This window comes from Dermacentor andersoni, chromosome 1 (genome assembly GCF_023375885.2).
Source record: "Dermacentor andersoni chromosome 1, qqDerAnde1_hic_scaffold, whole genome shotgun sequence".
NCBI lineage: Eukaryota > Metazoa > Arthropoda > Arachnida > Ixodida > Ixodidae > Dermacentor > Dermacentor andersoni.
The window spans coordinates 163,901,861-163,924,388 of record NC_092814.1 but is presented as its reverse complement, the minus strand read 5'-3'; the positions used below and the strand labels follow the sequence as shown (position 1 = coordinate 163,924,388).

Sequence of the window (22,528 nt, the reverse complement as noted above, 5' to 3'; positions counted from 1 at the left end):
TGAAGTCACGACATATACGTTATGCGAGTGGCGCCGTCTTTTCTCGAATTTTCTCACGGTTCAGAGCAGGAATGACGCGATTTGAAAAGCAAACCAAACGAAGTTGGTCCATTTTTCTAGCGAGATTTTCGGTCGGCATCGGTCATTCAGAGCTGGTGAAGGATGCCTGCTTTCATAAAGCAGCTCATTGAATCAACATGCTGCCTGAACGAATTATTGAAAATTTGATAGAACGTGACGGTAAAGTTGTATGCGTCTTTTCCTACTAAAAGTGATGAATGCTTCTCCTGATACAATTCCTTCTTGAGGTGAAGCTGGCGTCCTGGAGATGCATAAAAGAAATCCACTTTTCGTGGTTACTTCTTGGAGGGAGTTCTTGCAGTTACTCGCGCTATTGAAACATGCTCAAATATCTTAAAGCGGCATTAGCACCTCGGTACTGAGCATCCTGAATAGACACTGATGCGAAGCTTGATGTGGCGACTGAAAAATATATGGAACAGACATGTTAAGCTCGACAACCTCATTCACGTTTAGGCAAAACATCTGTGAGCCTCCATGAACTATCAGGACTGGTGCAAATTAAAACGAGCCTAAGAAATATATTACTCTTCGAGCTACACTTGTTTAGGCAGCGCCAGGAATCCAAATATATGTTTAAAATCAACGTCGCCTGAACACCTAACTCGAGAATGTTCGTAATAAGAGTACCAAAATAGCGCTTCGCGGCTGGCGAGCGTAGTCATTTTCACTGGGGCTGCGATTAACGGTGTTTTACTGCGAGACATGTAGATAAAGGGGATACCGAGATAGAGAGAGGAAGGGGAGGAAAGAGAAAAGTAGAAGGCAGGGAGGTTAACCAGAATAACGTCCGGTTGGCTACCCTACACCGGGGGAATGGGAAAGGGAAAAATAGAGAGAGATAGAAAGATAGAGAGAGATTTCTGAAGAACATATACTCCTAGGCAAGATCACTACAGTGGTGTTCAGTCATTCTAATGCTAAAAAAAAAATAAGCATGGTTATCATTGCGGCGTGACACTTACATGGTAACACCATGGCGGCTTGGGCTAGTTGGTACTTACTCGACAGGGCAACCACACGAAAAGGCGAAGTTCAGAAAAGAACGTGAAACACACACCACCGCAGGTGTGTGTTCACCTTCTTTTCTGTCTTTCGTCTTTTACGCTGTTGCTCTGTCGAGCACTTACATGGCTTGTGGCGATTGTCTTCCTTTCCTTTATGGGACTGCTTTCGCGCTTTAAGAGGTAACAGACGGAACGAAGTGATAGGAGAGGGGCTCTGATATATTAATATTTAACGCGTACCGTATGACACCGTATACCTGAAAATGCAGACGTTAACCAGAATTAGAAAGGATGCCATCGCGAATGCATCCCATATTTTTTCATGTGTTCACGCACCATGCTTTTGCTGTGGCATCAGTATGTCACAGCCAATATGGATAATTCTAGTCAAACATTAGTGTTTCCTTTGAAACGATATAAAAACACCGCACACATGTGTCATCGCTTCTAAAAAGAGTATTGCAGGCTAGTAATGTATTTGGTCGCAATTGTGAGTAATGCCTGTTAACGTAAAAGAAAAATAGAGAGAAAGAAAGCGCGCAACAACGATTGAGTCCAAATAAGCACTTGCTGTTTTGAGTAAACCCTGAAATAAAGTTATGAATCATTTCACAATATGCAAGGTGCTCTTGATTCGTTTTTATCCGCGTTTGACGACGAGGCAATTAGGAGAATGATACATTGGGCAATATCATGCTGGTTCATGATATAGCTAACAATAGCGCAGATTTGCAACATGCAGCTCTGTAACGCTCCCCCGCACACGTTGCCCGTTCTTTTCTCATCGTAGCGCATGTATGTTTTGTAACCTTAGATATCTCTGGCGACATGCTTGCGAAATGTGAAATGCTGTCATGAAGTTGCCTGTTATTTTCCAGTGAATGCACAGACGCTCATTAAGAGTCTAAAAGATATCGTAAAAAGACAAATACGTTTGTGCAATGTATTTGCGTATTGCAGCGCCACTATAATGTAACGATTTTTTACGTCCGCTGCTCCGTTTAACAATCCATCAATCTGACCAGCCGATTTTCTTGATAATGTATGCACCCAGCGCCGCTCGAGCTAATGAATAAGGACGAAGACGAACACTACTGGAATATGTTCACTACATTGTTGCAGCTCCAAGAGTGCAAGGAGGAGGAGCCGCAATAGCAGGCCGGCACGACCTTATGGTCCCCTGACCGCCGTGTTTCACAAAATCAGTGTCACGTGCTTGTCGCAAACTGCCATACCGCTGCACATCAAATGCAGCTAGCCGCAGGATCCGCTCTACGTTACTTTTTTACGAATACTGATTAATATAATTAGCAGGTGTGCATCGCTGCTTCACAATGGTGAAGCGAATTGAATTGTGGGGTTTCACGTGCCAAGACCTCGATTTGATTATGAGGCGCGCCGTAGTGTGGGTCTCCGGATTAATTCTGACCAGTCTTTAACGTGCCCCCAATGCACGGGACACCGGCTTTTTGCATTTCGTCTCCATCGAATTGCGGCCACCGCGGTCGGAATTCGATACCGTGACCTCGTGCTTAGCAGCGCAGCACCAGAGCCGCTAAGCCACCGTGGCGGGCAATGGTGAAGCGGGTGTTCGCTGCAGCTGGCGAAGGAGGCGCAAGACAGCGGAAACACGCCCGCACCTCATAAGTGCTAACATTGCGCTTCTGCCCTTGTACCAAGTGCGCGTGCAGCATCGCGGTGTAAGGGTTTCGCAATAAATTTGACGTCACTTTTTTACAGCTTTTAACCATGACCACACCATTGCATAGATGGCGTCTCTCATTTCCACGGGGGATATGCGCTTTCGGACGAGTAAAGTGCGACATTTTCATGCTGCATTGGGTGCGATAGTGAAACATGGACCGCCATCTGGACCAGCAGGCGTGAATTACGCTTCCGAGGGAGCAAAAGAAAGGCCGCAGCTCGTTTCTTCGTAGTTTTACGGCCTGCAGACCGCGGCCCATCACCTTTGTGCGCTCCGGTGAACGAGCCGGAAATGTGTATCCTATTGTGACGGTGTCGATCATTCGCCCTTCTCATTTCAAGCGAGCGGTCTGATAAGCGAGCGAAGCATTTTCTTTTACGCCGCGTAGCAAGAAAGAGGCCGGCGGAGGGAGGAAGACGAAACAGAGACGAAAGCCAAAATAATGCGAATACAGTCTCTGCTTGAAAAGTGACGTTCGCCGCTCGCACTCGCACTCGCTCGCACACTTCCAACAATTGGGCGAACAGTGAATTTGTTGCTGCTCGGCGCCCTTCCAGCCCGGGTAACACGGCGGAAGTATGTGACGTGAGGCGGGCAACGCTGCGCGTGTGTTATGCGAGCGATAAGCACGCCATCGAAGGCACGTTTATTTTTTCATTGTTGTTTCCATTTCCGGTTCTAGAAATGCGGATAAGCGCTGCGCATCGAGACCGTGCCCCAACCGACTGCGAGCAGCGACGCGACCGGGCCAAACAGCGGCTCAGCTAATCACGTACGAAACCGGGCTAGCGTTGGCCGTGATGAGACAACTGACGTGGTTCGAGAATCCGAATAAATAAATTTTGGTCATTGCGAGACATTGGGCCTGAGAGATGATTTCTTCTCGTGCAAGCTTGATGACCGCTCAGAGGCAAGAGGCGCAGGGTTTCACAAAACGCGCACCGAAAAAGTTTATACATATACTGTAGTGAAAGAAAACGCAATGGTTATCGTTTGAAATACATACCTATGAAGGAGACTTACAACGTCCTTGGTTGTTCTGTCTTGTTTTTCACCCCTTTGTCATAGTTACTGGCCTCTTTCGCGTCATAGTGAGCATAAGCGCGTCACTGAATATAAAAAAACGAGCGACAGAAGTACGGAACCGAAACTAAAAAAAAAAAAATGCGTTTAAGGAAGATTGGACGCTGAATTCCCGGAGATTTTCGCACGTATTTGCCTTTGTCTAGTCGCCTTCGCTAATAATATTTCCAGCACCATGATAGGGCGAAATTTGCTCTTATGAACAATTCTAGAGTGATAGCTTTTTGTGAATAGGCCGCCCTGTTGGCACACGGTTGAACGAGTATCGTGGAGGTGATCTGTGCTACGCCGGCGCTAACTTCAGGAGTTGGAGGGCACGGAGAAAGCAAAACAGGCACCTGCATCACCTAAACAGTAACGTAACGGCTTTATGAAAGCTGGAGAAGTTAGCCGGGCTGTATGCAGGCCCGTCATGCCACTCTATAGATATATATAGAAGAGAAACAAGCCGAAGATGACGTGGCACACACTTAATGAACATGCACACAAACAGACGAAAACATACCCAAGTTATTCACGAAAAGGTGTTTCATGCAGGCGTAAATATTAATGGGCCACTTTCATAGCCTCTGACCATCCGAGACATGGTAGAATAATTTCTTTGGTGTTCCGGTATTTGAAGTTTTTTTCGGCTATTGAGCGGATATTTTTTTTCTTCCCTCCTGGCATCTATATTTCCCTCGTTATTCGCATGTCTCCACTGGTCAGTTGTTAGGTCTAGAACGCGTGTGTATTAGCAACTTGTACGTACTCCGTTTTTCTTTTGAAACGAACCCGCATAACACCCACACGCATGAACAACCCGCCGTGGTGGCTCAGTGGACATGACGTTCTGCTGCTGAGCTAGTGGGTTGTACTGCCGGCTGCGCCAGCCGCATTTCGATGGCGCTGGAATTCAAAAATGGCCGTGTACTTTGATTTAGGTGCGCGGTACCCCAGGGGGTCAAAACTAACCCGGAGCCACCTGCGACGGCGTCTCTCATAGATCGTGTGTTGCTTTGGGAAGTTGAACCTCGCAATTTAATTTTCGGCGCATAAACATTCCCCAGCACACTTGTCTATAGCGCGGGAGCGGTGTGCGGAAGCGTGCTTTTGTGCCGTTTAGTGGAGGCTACCGAGTCGCGTCCATTTCCTTCTCAGCAAGTGGTGCAGTGTGCAGTCGCGCTACAAAGAGAGCGGCTCTAGTGAGCGATGAGTCACGTGAAACGATGATGCATGCCATCAATGTCCATTTTGGCGAGCGTTGAGGTTCGCTTGCGTAGAACTTCTATTAAAATTACTAGAGAAAAAACTCTGACGCGGCGACCATTCAGGCAGCATGGGAACGATGGTTAGTACATGGATTTGTCGAACCTTCGTGCTTGTGGCTTCAAACATTCCTGCGGCTTTATTATCAAACGTCCTTTACGGCTTTAGCAGATAAAGCTAAGACTCATTTGCATTTATCGGCCTAAATATCGAAGCAATCCTACATTTCCAAACGCAGAATGCTATGAGACTTTGTACACATGCATAATTATTCATTATTGCTGTATATAAAGCGCAATTTATTGTTGAAAATGAACAATTTGCAAAGTCACAGAGTCCCTTGACGCCACAAGGATGAAATTTAGTCAAATCCATGTATTAAGCATCATCCTCAAGCTGGTTGAACGGCCATGCCCTCATAGGCACTATAACGACAGAGTTCCTATCAGTAATTTTTGTAGGGAGCTCTTGGCCTACAGGGCGGTGTCACTGATAAAATGGAGCAGTTAGGTCACCAGCTGCACGCAAAAATATAATGCGTGGCTGTTTGCGTACGTTGATAAAGTCCAGTACTAACGACTGACAGGAGAAATTCCACCTTTTGAAAAAGTCATAAGAGCCGCGGCTGGATGAATCTTACAACACGGGCTTGAAGAAACTGGAAGTGAACAAGCAACGAACATATGTCCCGACATCATCACTTATATACTGGGCTTGAATTGGACAGTTACTCCGCAATGCCATAAATATACTTTGTGCCACTTCGGTGCTTCATAGCTTCATAGAACCTGTGACAAAGCAACCAGTCCACGAGAGGAGCCTCTACTCCATATATCTAGAGATGCTCCATGGATGTCATGGACAGCGTTTGTGACCAGATCAACAGCTTCTTGCAGCAGGCCATTAGATGGGAAGCTGTGAAATCAGTGGAAGTATTGATAAAGCAACAGAGCAGCTTGTAAGACTGCTTTATCTACCGAGCAAAGCGGATGACAATCTCTGTCATGATTAGTGCGTGCCGCGCAACTTTCTCCAAATCAAGCATGGAATTGAGTGAATGGTTTTGTCCAGAATGCAGATGAGCCAAAGGGAACTAAACAGTCTATATCAGGACTAAGGTTCGAAGCTGGGCTAGTTTGTTTGCACTAAACATGGCCAACAGTGCACATGATGAGAAATAGAGAATCGCGACAGAGGAGGTGTTTAAATGGTTTTCAGCGCATGTGTGTTTGTTTCACTTGCCCCATCACTTCACCGTTCCTCCCGTTGAGTGTTTTTTGGGGCAGCCAAGATGTATTGATAGAGAGTTCTAGCACATGTTGCAAATCAGTCCTCCTCGAACCGTTATAAATACACTTACACGGCGATTTCAATAAACTTAGTAAACTTTATAAGCGGAGGGTCATGTGAATTACCGAGTCGAAAACAATAACCTCTGTATTTAAAGTGTAAAAGAATGGCGGTTGACCGTAAATGCTAATTAAGTAACATGTTGACTGAAAACAATCCTAATATAAACTCCCCGACGATGAATTTACCATCCTCAAGGCAGTAACTTGGGCTTCTTGACTACGATGAAGTGCTATACACGGGAAGAAGAAAGGAGAGACAGACAGGACGAGCGCTACTAACAACTGTGGACGTTTATTGGAAAATTTTGCTGCAGCAGGACAGTGCGCGCATGCGTCCATAACACTCTGAAACCAGCGACAAAAAGAGCAAGTGCAATAGACAAGGCGATACGGCAAAATTTACATGCAACGCGTGAAGAAACTGTATAAATATATATATATATATATATATATAGGATGCAGTAGTGCCAAGTGTCGCCCTTTCTGACAAGTAATGCCGTAGTGCCGGCGACGCCCAATGACTAGAGGAACTCTCAACGATGACCCTGACAAGCGTTTTATCGACTTTTCTTTCGATAGCGTGACATTCTATTGCACACTGGCAATATGGACGTTTGTGAACATGGCTAGCCGGTGGCATCGCCGGTGTCTATACGCTATGCGTAATAACTGAGGTTTGACCGAACAAAAGGGCATCAAAGTTAAACACACCGCGGTACAATGACAACAAGTGGCGAAGATCGTGAGCGTAAAGAGGCGGAAGAGCAGGGGATATCGTGTCATTACAGGTGTCAGTAGAATGCTGCGCCATGATGTCGATGCTATCAGGTAGCAACGTAGCAACAGTAGTAAAATGCATAAGGTTGTGCTCAACGAAGATACGCTTGCAGAGTGGAAATGGCCGCGATGACCCTAAGTTCGCGAGCAGAATGTGAACGTGGTTAACGGCAATCTTCAAACTACAGAGGGACATCCACGGTCGCAGATAGCACGTAAGCATCGTTTGAAACCGGAGGAATCACGGACAGCGTGACGGAGGTCATAGCGTAAAACTCCAGACGGTCCAAATCATTGGGATATAACCACGTCGATGTGTTGGTGGCCACATAAGTTTCAAGAGGAATTTCTAACTGCAGAAGGCCCGGTACGCATTCAACACGAGCGGCATAGCTGGACAGAAAATCCTGGCCAACAGTAAGATCGTCAGGCACTGATCAAGGACAGTAAATAAAACAGACGTCTGACCAGCGATATACAAACGACTTTTGCCAATACCTGTGAATTAAAGTGTTCATTCATCGGTGACTCGTACGTCCAACAAGGCAGCCGTGTGAGCCCTCTTCGGGGGCGACGACGGAGGTGGGTGTTCGTAACGGATATTTAGGCGCCAACGCCCATACGCTCTTATAATAGGCACGCCGTCGATTCCAACGTCTATTCAATGGCCAGAAGGTTGTGTAATGTGGGCACAGTCTGTAGATGATTTTTGGTTCGATCGGGCAATGCAGCGTCGCCTCTTGGTTCTGCATTATATAGCATTTTGAGATAAAGTAACGCGAGAGAGTCAGCGACGGGTAGATTCCAAGTAGCGGCGATCGGTAACGGCAATCCTCTGCAAGGTGACGGTGAGCGGCTGGAACGTCCTGTTGTAACAGTTGTAACAAACAACGGAAGCTCATCGCTTCCTAAACTGAGCTTGCTTGTCGTAGCGACAATAGTCGAAGGCACGCACTTAAGGGCGATGATGACCAGCAACAGTAGCAACATTGTGATACCTTACCGACTCTGTTGTAATAAAAATAGATGACTCTACCGCGGAGCAGTCGGCAGGAGAAGCGTCAGAAGAATGGGGCTGACATCACTGTAGTCCGCGGCAAAGGATGGGCTTGATGCCAACGTTCGCCAACTTCTGGCGATCAGCAAACTATATCAGGGAGATCGAAGGACACTAATCGTCGTGTGGTTGGCTCTGTAGACGAGAAGGAAAGGCACACTCGATCTCGTGGGGGAACATGCGCACTAAGCTGTCGGGGGTAAGTGGCAGACGGCGCACATTGGATGTTCTCACAAGACGTCAGACGATACGGTCACTGTGTTGGGTAGGCGCTAGAACTAATGCACAATAAGAGAAATGTTTGAGATTGGCAGATTGAAAGTGTTGAGCTCACGTCTCACTATATCGAGTTCCGGCACATGGTTACAAACCTGCCATCAAATAGCCAAGATGCTCTTAATATACGTGATTCATGACTCAGTTCATCTTTGAGCATGAGTCGCGAGTCTTTTGTTTTTTTCTTTGTAGCGTGCTGACGGTTGCTGAAGAGGTGCGAAAATTTTTATTTGGATTGGGGGTCAGCTGCTCGTGAATTCGCGTAATAGCGGGGACTGAGTAGTTGTTCGGGCTGATGCACTCTTGCTTACAGAGCCAGTCGTCGATATTGAGAGTGTCCGCGCCGCGAAAGGTTCCAGGATAACGGGGCTAAGACAAGATGGCGGAAAGCATTGACGCGCTGAAGTCAAAGCGCCGCATTGTACTCGAGGTCGGAGGTATCACGAGAAGTGCACTGTGGAGTTCTGTATGAGCTTGAGGTACACCGCACCTCCACCATAATGTTACGGGAAAGACAGTAAGGGGGAATATATTTACAGACTATTTACAACGACTATTTACATAGCGAATTTACGTTCAACATGGTACTCTGGCAAGCGAACCATGATCCAGCAGCCGGCGAGCAACTTCGTTCGAACTCGAGTACAGCGTCCCGCGAGTTAGCCATATTTGTGTAAACTGTCCATGGTGATGTGACAATTGTGCGTACCGAGAAAGTGTTCGATGCGGCACAAATGTTCGAGCACAGGGTGTCTGGCCTTGCGCCGCAGGCATCAGTGTGCGAGCAGCGCGCCGAGGAGGGACGGCCCGCAGCCGCCGGCGCACGCAGCAGCAGCGCCTCGTGCGGGGGCATGCTGGAGGCGAGCAGCGCGTGTCCGCTCGGCGACTTGGGCAAAGTGGTGAAGCTCGAGGAGTGGGCCGCGGCGGCCGCCGCCCCGCCGGGCGCCTACCGCTATCCGCACCACCACCTGCACCCGCCGACGCCGCAGCCAGGACCAGCACCGGCTGGCCGACAGGTGGGCCGCTACGCCACCAGCGCAGGGGTGCCCGGGGAGCCGACACTCAAGGGCTCCCCGGGTCCCGTGGACTCCTCGCTCTTGGCCAGCTTCAGGGACAGGTGAGCCTCACTCAACGCTTCCTTTTCGGCAACTGCTATGCATGAGCCGAAGGGCAGCAGCAGTACACGAGCATGTTGAGCGATAGTGCAGCGCCGTTGCCCTCGCCGCACGCATGGTTTAATGTACTTGGTCACATGGGCGGACATTGTAATAATGGCTTCCACGTCGTACGGCAGTAACCTATCAGTTACACACAGTGCAACAGGAAAGAACGGCTTTTTCGTTTTCGTAAAGGATGATGCACTGGCAATAGCTGTAGGACCTCGATGCTCACCAGGCAACTTCTATACTTCCTTTCTATGCTTCTTGCCCGAGATTGAGGACGTTTGTACTTCCGCTCGATGAAATGTATGGACGCTTACGTTGCCCGCTTTTCATGTTTCGGCAAGTGCGTCCTTCTCGTGAAGGATTAGTTATGAGGTGCGAGCGGCCGAGCGCAGTAACTTGCCAGAGGCACCGATGCTTTTCCACCAAACCGCCGCTCTGTATGCCTTTATTTGTGTGGTGCCCACCAGAAAGGCCGCGTTTCCCACCCGGCATCGCGCTCTTCGACAGAACATGCAATTGCCACAAACTGGGTCTTTGCCCTTCTCCGTTTTCACTGACGTGCCTGTGCTAAGTTCGCTACGTCCTGTGTTCTTTTATTCCCCTGCTGGTCTTCACGGACTTGCCGCGTGGTCGTCACATGCCATTGCTTCCTTTCGCCTTCTCTGCCTGTTGCACATCTCCACAGCTTCCATACGCTTACGCCGGCCGTTACCGCCATCGCTCAGACCAACCGAAAGCTCAGGCGGGAAACGAAACTAATCTTTACTATTATAATAGCAAAATAAAATAAACATCATAAAATGTTGGCGAGCGAGAGAAGAAACATCTTTATTAAGCACCTAGTACTGTGCCCTGTAGCTCCGGGATGGCCCTGATATGGAATAACGCCCATATCTCGTGAAACTGTAAACTATTGGAGACCAATAACGATGCTCACCCCTCCCCCCGCCTTCCCCGTAGCGTACTTACATGGCAGTGATGCATGACGGTGGCGTTAGATATGGTGGAGTTCTGACTAGTGGCTGCCACTAGTGACTAATATAATTCGAGGTAATGCAACAAGAACCGAGCGTCATGTCGCTGCCTGCATCCTCAGCGACGTTGTCTATTTTCCTCAGGCGCGTGTCGGTCTAATGCGATCGTGGTTGGTCGGACGCAGGTACTTGGGTGCTTCGGCTCCGCCCTTCGGGGGCATGGGTCCGTTCCTGGGGCCACCGCCACCCCCGCACTTCCTGGGCTCTGCGGCCGAGTCCGTGGCCTCCAAGGGCACCTCCGAAGTTGCACGAAGACCCGCGGGCCGCGGATCGGCATCGGCCAGCCCTGCGAGCCCCGCTGGAGGTTCATTGGCCCCTCCACACGTCACCAGGCCCGCTCTGCCACCCACCGCAACTTCGGCCGCGGGGACAGACAAGAGATCTTTCGCAGCCAATGAACATTCGTCCGGTGAGCAGCATTTCTACTGTCTCTGACCCACGCAATGTAACGCCCGCACCTCGACTGTTGTACTGAATGCCGTACTTCATATCTCGGTGCTTGACCTAGGTGCTTTTACAACTCGACGCAGACAGAGACACGTAGCACCCGCAGAATAACCAATATGTGCCGGCACATTTTGAATGTTAGGGTGTCTCCTCGTGTGGGCTTTATTGCATCTATCCATGTGCCGTAAAAAAAATAAAAAATAAACGAACAAAAAGCTTATTTTGTTTGGCAGTCACGAAGACAGCCTTAGTTTACACTTTGCAGTTTACACTCTTAACAATACCTTAAAATATACTCGCTGTTAAAATACGTGTCCTTAGATATAGTACATCATAATTCGCCGCTGCAACGCGAATTTGAATCTCATTATTCAACCCATACCATGGTCTTATATTTGCTGTAAATAATCAACTATGCCATACTTTGTGTCCCTGCATGTGCGTCGAGTTACCGATTGCGCTTCCGCAGAATCGTTTATACCATATTCCGTATCCCTATGCTTGCAGTCATAGATTAACTCGACCTCCTCGGCGATCTGCTAGCCTGCTTGCTTAGCTCAGATGGTAGAGCGACGACCCCGCCGCGGTGACTTAGCGGCTTTGGCGTAGCGCTGCTGAACACGAGGTCGCGGGTTCGGTTCTTAGGCCGCGACAGTCGCATTTTTATGGGGACAAAGAATACAAGATGAAGTTGAAGTTTATTCAAAATAGAAAAAGTACACAGGAAATAAAGTACAGGACATCTGCATACCTAGCTCAAGGCTAGTTGGGATCCATACTATTTATTATTTACAATAATAACGGCAATACGACAAAGTATAAATAAATCATATATACATAGATATTCTTCTATAAACACAAGGCAGGGTACGTGTAATAGCTACAAAAAAGAATTTGTATGTAATATAACTATACACTGCAAGTGAAAAAGAAAAACAGATGTGTACACCATCGAGATGAAAACCCTATGCAGATAATAGTAGTGAGTGATAATGGGATTTCACTAATATTGAAAAAAAAATTGCTTGTTTTCTAAGTACCCGAGATCACTCGCGTACTTAGAATTGGGTGCACGTTAAAGAACCCCAAGTCGCGAAAATTATTCCAGAGTCCCCACACTACGGCGTGCCTATCATATGTTGGTTTTGCACCCGAAATGCAAGAACAGAATTCTTTGCAATGGTAAAGCGATCGGCCCGGAAAGGCGTTTGTAAAGGGTTGAATCGCCGGAGCAGGACGAATTCTGTCCAACCGCGACGCTTTCTCTCTGAAAAAGCCCGTATGGGCTTCCTTTGTAGCCTCGCGCTGCAGTCGGGTGGATGACCGTTTGGCCTCCCGCAACGACGAGTGCGGCCGCTGCCAATTTTCATTTGACCCGTCCTAATAATTTTCATCGGGAAAGATGACCGCGGTTTATTGACACTAATGCCTGGTGTAGCTTACCATCAGAAATGAAAATGGCAAAACACTTTACGACGGCAATACAGCACGGCGCACAACTTTAATTTTGCCTTCGTTTCCGAAGTTTCACCTGTGGGCCCGAATATTTTTCCGTGCCATTTACTTTTCCGTGATGTGACTATACCGTTACTTCTCCAAGGTTGTATTCTTGTTTGTTACACCTTGTATCCATTTACTGTTATTCTTCACTTCTGCACAATCACCGTTAATGATGCTACGCGTTATGTACTGATATTCGGTTGCTGACACGTCTTATTTTGTAATAATGTCGTATTATTTTAATTATAGTCGCACTGGTAACTATATGCTGAACATTGTACACGTTTTTTTTTTTTTTTTTGCCCGCGTGTAAATAATTTTAAACTTGGACCTATGGCTAGTCGAAGGCAATGGGGCCTAAACAGTGACGTACGTACATGTTCTAAAAAAATCTTGAAGCTGAAAAAACAGAAACAAATGTATAAGCCTGCACGTGTGACTTTGTGGTGACGTAATGCCCTCGGCGAGGCGCTGAGCTTTGACGTTGATTACTCTCTCATTGTATTAATGAAAATAAATGAAAGATAAACGGCTAAGAAATAAGTTAAGCAAAAAAAATAAATTAGCGCTCTTTCCCGTCATCGAGTGAGATTTTGTAAAATCAATGGTAAAGGCGTGAAGAATTGCAGGAACAATATTTCATCTTACTTTATTAAGACGCCTTTCTTCTAGTTAAAGAGACATAAACGAGTTAAAACTGAAATATTAGCGTATGTGGCATAAAGATACTGTAAGAAGTGAACCTGAGTGACTCGCCCTCCTACAAAACAAGAGCCGCCTGTGTACAGTTCACGACAGCATTAAGCTCGCCAACAAAAACGGCGAGTTTTATTCTATTTAGCCCATAGGCTGGAAGTGAGAGGCCGATTGCAGCTGCGGCAGTCGGAGGCTACCTGACGCTCTGCGGCGTCGTTGCTGCAATGCTATAGTACCAAGCAATGATAACATTTCTTGGCCTGTTGTCTGGAAGCGCGCTTCACTCTCATGACATGGTGCATTTACTGGTAGCGCACGTACGACTGCGGTACCGAATTGCAATGAGGCAGAATCAAGCTGAACTAAGAGGCACGTATAGCTTGCGACGAAAACAGTCTTCCGCATAAAGTTGTTCTCGAGGGGTCCTCATGATCACGTGGGTAATAGTGCCCAGGGTTGATTGAAGAAATAGTAGAACGAATCCTTAGACGCTTTCACATGTGTATCAACCCATCTATGAACCAGTTGCGTCTGCTTTTAACAGAGGGATGTCGGTGGGAGTGCAAGATAGGCTGGTAGAACATAAGAATGATTTTGTCATAACATCTGCGTGTCAGGGTACGACAGAAACTGCATCATATATATATATATATATATATATATATATATATATATATATATAATATACGCGGGGAACACTCCCAGGGTTAGTCTAGTAGTAACACATAAATACCCCAGAAAATGGATGGCAAAACGGTGCCGCGGTAGCTGAATTGGTAGAGCATCGCACGCGTAATGCCAAGACGTGGGATCGTTCCCCACCTGCGGCAAGTTCTTTTTTTCATCCACTTACATTACCATTGATTTATCATTTCTTTAATTCGTTTAGTAAGTACAAATAATTTTCCCTGGGCTGTCTTTGGTGTCTTTGCTTGTTGGCTTCTTATGATAAGCTTAGTAAAAAAAAAAAGTTGGACCCCTCAGTTAACCCCCTTTCTTCTCGTTTTATTGTATTGTATTGTGTGTGTGTGTGTGTGTGTGTGGATATAATGCTGTTGACGTCCCTACAGTTTTCCTATTTCCACGAAGCACCTGTGAGCTTCCGTTATACGCCCGCGGTTGTCGTAATCTCCCACCGCGGTGAGCGCCGCAAATCACTGAATACAAGCGAGAAGACGCTTGCACAGAGCGGGCCCTTTTTATTGACCTTTCCTTTTTCGATGGCGACGGCTCATAAATTCAGCGAAACGACCGCGCCCATTCAGTGGCAGGGTGCGGAGGTCGCCCACGCCCGCGCGCTCTCCCCCGCGTTATGCTAACCGTCAACGCCAGGTGCCGCTGTCAACCTGCGCCGGCGTCACGCGATAGGTCGCCACGTCCACTACGCCGCCGACGCTGCGGTAACAAATGCGGCTGATGCCACGGGTGCGCGCCGGGTGGCACCGAGCGCTTTGCCGGGAGCCGCGGTCGCCATCTCTACCTGCGTCGTCGCTTCCGTCGCATCACGCGACGACCTCTGGCGATCGGCGAACAACAAAAGGTGCGCTTTGCGCGCTACCAAAGTCCCCCCCTTGTGCTCCTTTTCCCCCCCTACGCAATTCTCCAAACCGCAACATCCTCTAAAAAACTCACCCCCCCCAGATGCTCCCGCAGCGCGCGTTTATCGAGCGGGGTCATCAGAAGGCCAGGTGAAATATGCCCGGTGGCAAAACGCCGTGCCCACCTCGCCGACATTAATCACGGGACTCGAACCGCACATCACTCTCGTGCACGTCGCGCGCACGCTACCGCTCGCGCCAGACTGGCACCGCACGCTGTCTCGCCTCAGCTTTCCGCGCACGTCCCCTGCGGCACTGCCGTGTGTCACGGCACGATTTTCAGGGGGGCATTTTTTTTTCTCCTAGTATTGTACGCTATGCTTCGACTGAGACTTATCGTATTGAACGGAAATTGTCGACCTGTTTACATTAATCGTTCGTCACTCGACGCACGAGGGGCATAGGTATGAAGAACCAAACTCAAGAATATACATGTGACATACTTAAAGAAGCTCCCTGTGAAGGTTCCCGTCCATTCATCATCATAAAACGAGCTAGTTGTCTTGTATAGCGTTGCTTCATCTCTGAGCGCTACCCTGAAAGCACTACTGAACTTGTGAAACATAAAAGAATTTGAGCTTACGCCAGAGTGCCCACATTTTGTTTAGAAGTCGAAAGAAAGTTGAAGAAGTCATTTCATGTCAGCCCTTCGTCATATTCAACTGAATACGTCAGAAAGAAAGAAAAAGGTAAAAATTCATCCCCCATCAAATGGAAGGCATCAATTGCTGTCACAAGTGCTTTATCAATACCGCGTTTCGCTTTGCAGACCCAATGGAGAATGGCAACAATGCTCAATGCGCCTGATTCATAACGAACGCGAAATCGCACGTGGCGAAAAAAAAAAAAAAAACAACGCTCAATTTGAAGTTGTCTCATTTCGTGTTGCGATACTGGATACACTTTTTTTTTATTTACAAATGAATCCCATGAATGGTTTATACCTGACGCAGGAGCAATATTGTAGCCTTGTCCGTAAGGCCTTATTCAGGGCAACATTGGAGTTCCTGTCTAATCGCAACAGACTATTGGTCCATACAATTGTTGGTCTAAGCTTATCCCGACGTTGGCGTAACTTCTGGCCGGGTATGCTTTTTTTATTTCTTATCACGAGACAAGCCTCACTTAAGTTATGGTAGCTTTCTTATGAGAGAGAGAGAGAAACAAGAAAAGGCAGGAAGGTTAACTATAGAGGCACGTCCGGCTTGCTACTCTGCATTGGGGAAAGGGTATATAAGGAATAAAATAAAGAAAAAAAGGGGAGAGAAAAATCACTAGTCGACGTGCACGCGTGAGGTTACGCACAGAGTGTATACATGGCGCCTTTCGTCAACTGAGAAGCTTTAGTAACGCCCTCGTTGCTTTCTGCGTCAGCGATGCGCACGGCCATGACCTGATTGCGATCTTCGATTCCTTATGAAAGCTTTCAGTCAGTGTGTAGCTTCCCAGGGCGATAAGCGCTATCAAGTGTGAGCTACTGCCAAGTTCTGACTACAATTTATTATCGATTCACAGCAGGAATAGCTGAACTGAGGACACGGGAAGAGGTGTGATGATTTCTGAAGGTACGGTATTCGCCTCTGAATCTTCACTCAAGTCAGGAGGCAAAAAACGAATAAGAAATCTAGAGCGGTATTGACAAATCAGTTCTGCGGAATCCCGCAAGGTGAGGTTCATAAAAGGGAAGATTGCCGTCCACATTCAGGTGGATGACAGTGTACCCTTTCATAAATCAGTATTAAGAGAAGCAAACAGGTTCACTTATACGTGCTAGTGGCGTCCAAGTATTCATGTATCGCTTCACGAGGGGTTTCTTAGACATATGAGGCATCCTTTGGGATGCTATATAGTATGACCATCATGACATACCGTGACCATCGTGACATCGAGTATGACGGTAGTGCAGCAATCGGTCTGCACGTAATACACCGGCTTACTGTTTTCCTGTGCAGGCACATCTGATGGCTGACGTGTGTCGTACGAGAACATTGAGCTTGCTAATTTGCTAATGCCAAACCTAGTCTCTGCATTTAAAGATTAATTGTTAGATATCCTTTTTTTTTAATTCTTCAGGAGGCTCTTAAAGGGCATTAATGATAGCTGCAACAAAAGAAATGTGGCCAGAAGACAGAAATAAAACGCTTTGCTTATCGACAGAAGCGAGCATAAACGTACTCGCCTCATTCTATGAGTGATGCGATAGTCGGTGGGCAAGCGGCGTCGTTTGCTTCCTGTGTCGCTGGCTCAGCATCGTGCGCTGTCGTAAGTTCCTCGTTGTGTTGCGAACTTGGAAAGTCCGAACATTAGCCATATTTTGTGCTTTGCACATCCGCTTCTTTTCGCTTGGTATTTCCGAGATGTGAGGAAACTGCGGCGAAAAGCCCGTGCCCCCGGCTTCTGCCATCCTATACTAAATGAAGCAAGGCCTAATTTCGTTGCTTTGACCGCTGCACTGTGACAGTGACGCGCTGGTCATCTGCAGTAAACGCTAATCACGCACGATGTGCAAAGGGCAGTGACGCAGGCCCTTTGACGCTGCAGTGGATTCTGTCGACCGTGAAGTGCTATATGCATGGCACTGGGACAACGCAGCCTTTCCGCAGCGTAGTTTAAGCGCTTTGATTAAGTTTACAGACGCCACTTTTATAACGATGAAAAATTCTAACAGGGAGAAGTTTACGCGGTATCTCTTCACTTACGGCAGAATTCTGAGATCTTGCTTTGATCAGTCCCCTTCCTTACTTTAGGCGATGAGGCCTTCATGCTTGCTAACTTTACGGTGCCCTTGGATGGTACCAATGTATCATGAGAGCTTCCTTCACTCTGCCTTACCAACGTTCAGGAGCGGGTGAGGAACGCCTGAGTAAGCTGAGGAGCGTATGCCGCACTTCTGGGTCTGAATTTGATAAGAAATATTTAAATCGTAAGCCTTTACGAGGCTAAGAAACACTAGTCAGGTTGTACATTTTGAGTATATATCTTTATTTAAATAACTGCGATTGAGTTGATATTGAGTTTCGCGCGATTTGAGCTTCACAACAACAAAATAAAACTTGACAATAATCGGGTAATTATTCTGTGTCTGGCAATGACGTATGATTGGTGGCTGCAATGGATGCACTGAGCATTTGGCGGCAAAATATAAAGTATGCTGTTTGCCTTTCCTCGTTTGAGTGTATTTCTCAGAAGCGTTTCTCAGTTCGAAGTGCAAAAGCACGTCGTGGCGTATTCCGCAAATAATTATGAAACGATAATCCTCAATGCAAAATAAATAAAACTCGTCACCTACAGCCCGACGTGCATAGTCTTTTATTGACTATGAAGCAAAAGGTGGACTGAAAGAAGAACATAAAGAGCATTGACTACCAATTGAAGGTTTTCGCAGAAACACGCTGCTTAAACTACATTTTTTTACGTAATCACGCTCATCGTCACGGTCATTGTCAAAATAAAAATGCTAGAATAAACAATGTAAATATTTTTGGCACACGACAATTTACAAGTAGTATTTTTTTGCCAAGAAGTGATAGAAGTGCTTTGCTAACATGCGAAACCTCGTTGCCTGATCTTGAAAGCCGCTGTCACTTCGGTTTCTGTTTTCTCTTTGCTTTTTCCGATGAGCTTCGTGTGCTGGAAGCACACGTCGGCGAACTCCCTGATTTGTTGACTCCCTCAGACTCAGACTCTGAGGCACCAGTGAATTTGAATCTGAGTGAGCCCCAGCGATCCCCAGTTAACCCAAGTTAGGGTAAGCCTAAATGAGTCGAGGTGAGGCCGAAGTGAGTCTGAGTGAGTCGAGGTGAGTACGCGTACATATGAGTGCGTCTGAATCGCATAGAGTCGAGCCGAGTCTAGGTGGGGAAGCCCCAGGGAATTGGAGCTTATGCGAATCAGAATGAAGATAAGAATCAAGTTTTATTGAGTTACTATGTGTAATACATAAATGAAGTTACAGAAGGAGGTCCCAGAGCCCAAGGATGTAAGGGGACCTGAGTGTCTTCTAGTAGCTCTGAGTCGCATGCGATTCCAATTGTTCTTTGTCCACGACACCTTAAGCGATGATTGGTTCACATAATCACGTGTAAATCTAACTCTGTGTATCCACGAGGACGATTCAGCCCACGATTCCGTAAGTCTGAGTGAGTCGGTGATTCCGTGAATGGGAGAGAGGCCGCGCAAGTATGATCTACTTTGATGTAGCGCAGGCAGAACGACCGCACATACAGAAAGGCACATTAGACAACACAAAGCGTTTCGTGTTGTCTTATGTGCCTTTCTGTGTGTCCTGTCGTTCTGCGTGCGCTACGACAAAGTAGGTGCACGTTAAAGAACCCCCTGGTGGTCCAAATTTCCGGAGTCCTCCACTACGGCGTGCCTCATAATCAGAAAGTGGTTTTGGCACGTAAAACCCCATAATTAAATTTTTACGACAAAGTAGAAGATGCCATACTAACAAGGCCCATACAGCTACCCTTATCGAGGGAGTATCATTTGTGATTCTGTGAACCCGAGGGAACCAGCTGAATCTGATTGCGGTGAGACTGACCGTCAGTGAGTTCGGAGGGGCCTGATTCCTTTTGGTTAGTTTGGGTCTGAGCTTAAGGTATATCCTTTGAGGGAGCCTGAGTGAGTTGCGTTTATTTTTGTCGACGCAGGGGGGCTGCAATAAAGGAAAGCGATGACAGCTTGTTTAAATGCGCAGTCGTGTGAACCACTTTTCGCCTGGAGTTTGTGTTCTCGTACCCTATCATTAGCATTGCAGCCCCTTTCAATGAACGACCTGCTTCCTTTCACAAGCGCTGATTTAAATGTTATAAAAAGGAAAATTTTTTCATCTGCTTGAGTGACTCGCGGGCGAAAAAATGTGACCGACAGCTATCACGCACTTTACAACTTGGACACATTTATCGAGCAAGTTATCCCCTCACCCTCACCTCCAGAGTGAGCAAAAGCATTTCACGACAATTCGAGAGCACTTCTAAAAAATACGAAATTGTGTGAAGCATAGATCGACCACGTTGGCGATCTTGTTTTAAAACGTGGCAACTAAATATAATCGCAGCATTGTTCTGTCCGCGCTTTGTAGGCTGCCCAGGGTATTCGTCATGATCACTGAAGGCTGCCTCATTAACTTACATGAGCATCATAAGATTTGAACTTTAAGCTCACGTTGCCGTTTCTCGTTGCAGTTTTTAACACGAATGAGTTGTATGCCTGGCTAGAGTGTAAATCGAATTTAGAAAACACGTTTCGGCGATGTAACAAATATGCGCGACGTTGGGTAGAATCCAGACAGAGACCCTGATATCTAAAGCTAGAAGTTGTAACTTCTAGGCGATCACCAAGCCCTACCGATGAGCACAAAAAAGTTCTTTTGTTGGATTGTCCTGCCTTAATTTTCAACAAATCAAACATGAAGTTGCACATTGCGTAACAACGTATTTAATATATCCACCAAAAGCTCGGCGTTGAGCACGTAGTGACGCTGACAAGCCAAGTTAAGGAAATGTACGCGTTCGTTGAACGAGAGAGGCGTCGTTATGGTTGGTCTATATAGTAGAACACTCACTGGGGACAGCACCTGTCGCAAGCGGCCACCGTCGTGCTAGCGCGGAACGCCGACACCTCAAGCGAAGCATCTCTTCGACGGGACGTCGTGGTAACGCCCCACCGCGAGGACGCGAGTATTTATGCCCCACAGCAAATACAAGGGGTGAGGCCGCTAAAGTGCTCTTTTTCTGACGCTTGTGGATGTAGGCTGTTAGCTACCCATGGCATGCCCACGATAACTACAGTGTCAGACATTGAACCAGCATAGTTTCTAGAGCATATTCTCTTGCTAAAAAAATATTGTAACATGTTTTATTATGTTCAAGAACTTTCAAATAATAGACTATGCTAATCTATTTCACATCGGGCCAGTATGTGTAAGCTTGAAGAGAGAGAGGCCATAAGATAGGGGATAGGGGAAATGGAATTGAAAGAGCAGAAGAAAGAGATAAGTTCACTCTTTGCACAGTTACACAGACAAGCGTTCATCGCTGAGGTAATCACAGGTGGTCATGCAGGCTGGTGCATTTCAAAAACCCAGCAGCGCCTTTGTGGCCTTGCACATAGCAGACGCATGAGGCCACGGGCCCAAGATATTCTCTATAAAAGGCCTGTTTTCTAAGTGCCCTAAAGCTTTTCGAAGGGCGCTCCTCTCATCTTCGTATGTGGGGCAGTCACAGATGAATGAATGAATGAAACCACGTTTATTCCACATTAAAATGCGCCGAAGACGCTGCGGTGGAAAGGGGAGGGGTGTTATTGCAAAAGGGGAAGGGTAAGGCTGCCTCCGTTTTATTAACGAACGTCCTGGAGGCAGCTAAGTGGGGGCCGCATGACGCTTGTGGCTGTCGCGGAGCCGATCGCCGACGGGTGGTGCCGCAGGGTCCTGGAGGAACAACAGCAGTGCTCGCCAGAGCTCGATGGCATGGTCCGGAGACGTGGTATCCGGGCAAGCCCAAGTCCGGAGAGAAGAAGGCCAGGGTCCCCGCTGTATGGTGGCCAGGGCACGAAGCCTTGGTGGGATGTAGAGGAGGCACTCCCAACAAAGGTGGTTGAGATCAGCACGACATGTGCACATGGAACAGAACCCACTTACGGGTGGTGGTGTGCCACCCCTGTGGAAACGGTTCAACAAGTGAGGAGTAAGGAGGGTGCTTGTCTGAATTCTCCGAAGCAAGACTGACTCTCGCCGAGTGAATACCTTCGGTGGAAGTGACGGTATAGAGAGTGGATTGCCCACTGCTGCGAGGTAGGCGGCACGTCGTTGTTTGGTCGCATGCTTGTCTGCCATCGGGTCTGCTACCTCAGGTGTGGTAGCTAGGAGAGGATAAGGAGTATCGGATGCTCTGGCTAGCGCGGTAAAGAGATGAGCGCGTGCCAGTCTATGAGCCTTCTCGTTTCCGGGGATACCGCAGGGCGCAGGGACCCAGTGGATGGTAGCATCATGACCGCATTCGCGGAGCAGGCGTGCCTGGTGCCGGATCTTCTGCAGATGTTTGGTGGTTTCCTCAACACCACATGTGCTGCAATTGGCACTGTCCGCCATTCTAATTGGGAATGAGTAGACGATTTTAAAAGAAACTCCTATTTGCTGGCGGCCAAGTAACGCTTCTTCCGGTCGGTTAAAGCCCGGTGAAAGTTGTAATCTGATATGTGGGTCCATGGCAAATAGGCGCTAGTTGGTATTCCATTTTCTTAGAGTTCTAATATGGGCAAGACCGCTGAGGTGCCGCACTGCATCCATTCTCGGTAATGGTATCGATGTTCTTTCACATTCTCCATGGGCCTCACGGGCAGCTTTGTCGGCACATTCATTGCTAGTGATGTTACAGTGTCCACGTATACCCACTGAAATACAATGTCGTATGATTACAAAGACGGCGCCGAATAAAACAACACACGAAGAAGGGGGACGCAATGTCGTAGCCTCTGTCCACCGCTTGATGATAGC

General features: G+C 47.4%; 1 protein-coding gene across 1 annotated transcript in view; it reads left to right on the top strand.

Moving 5' to 3' along the window:
• The window catches only part of LOC126547316 (uncharacterized), a 225,237-nt gene that overhangs the window by 1,018 nt on the left and 201,691 nt on the right, over positions 1-22,528 (top strand). The window contains exons 2-3 of the mRNA XM_050195279.3: positions 9,357-9,703; positions 10,912-11,195. Coding sequence (XP_050051236.1) covers positions 9,438-9,703; positions 10,912-11,195 — 550 coding nt within the window. The 5' untranslated portion in view covers positions 9,357-9,437. The remainder of the gene's footprint in view (positions 1-9,356; positions 9,704-10,911; positions 11,196-22,528) is intronic.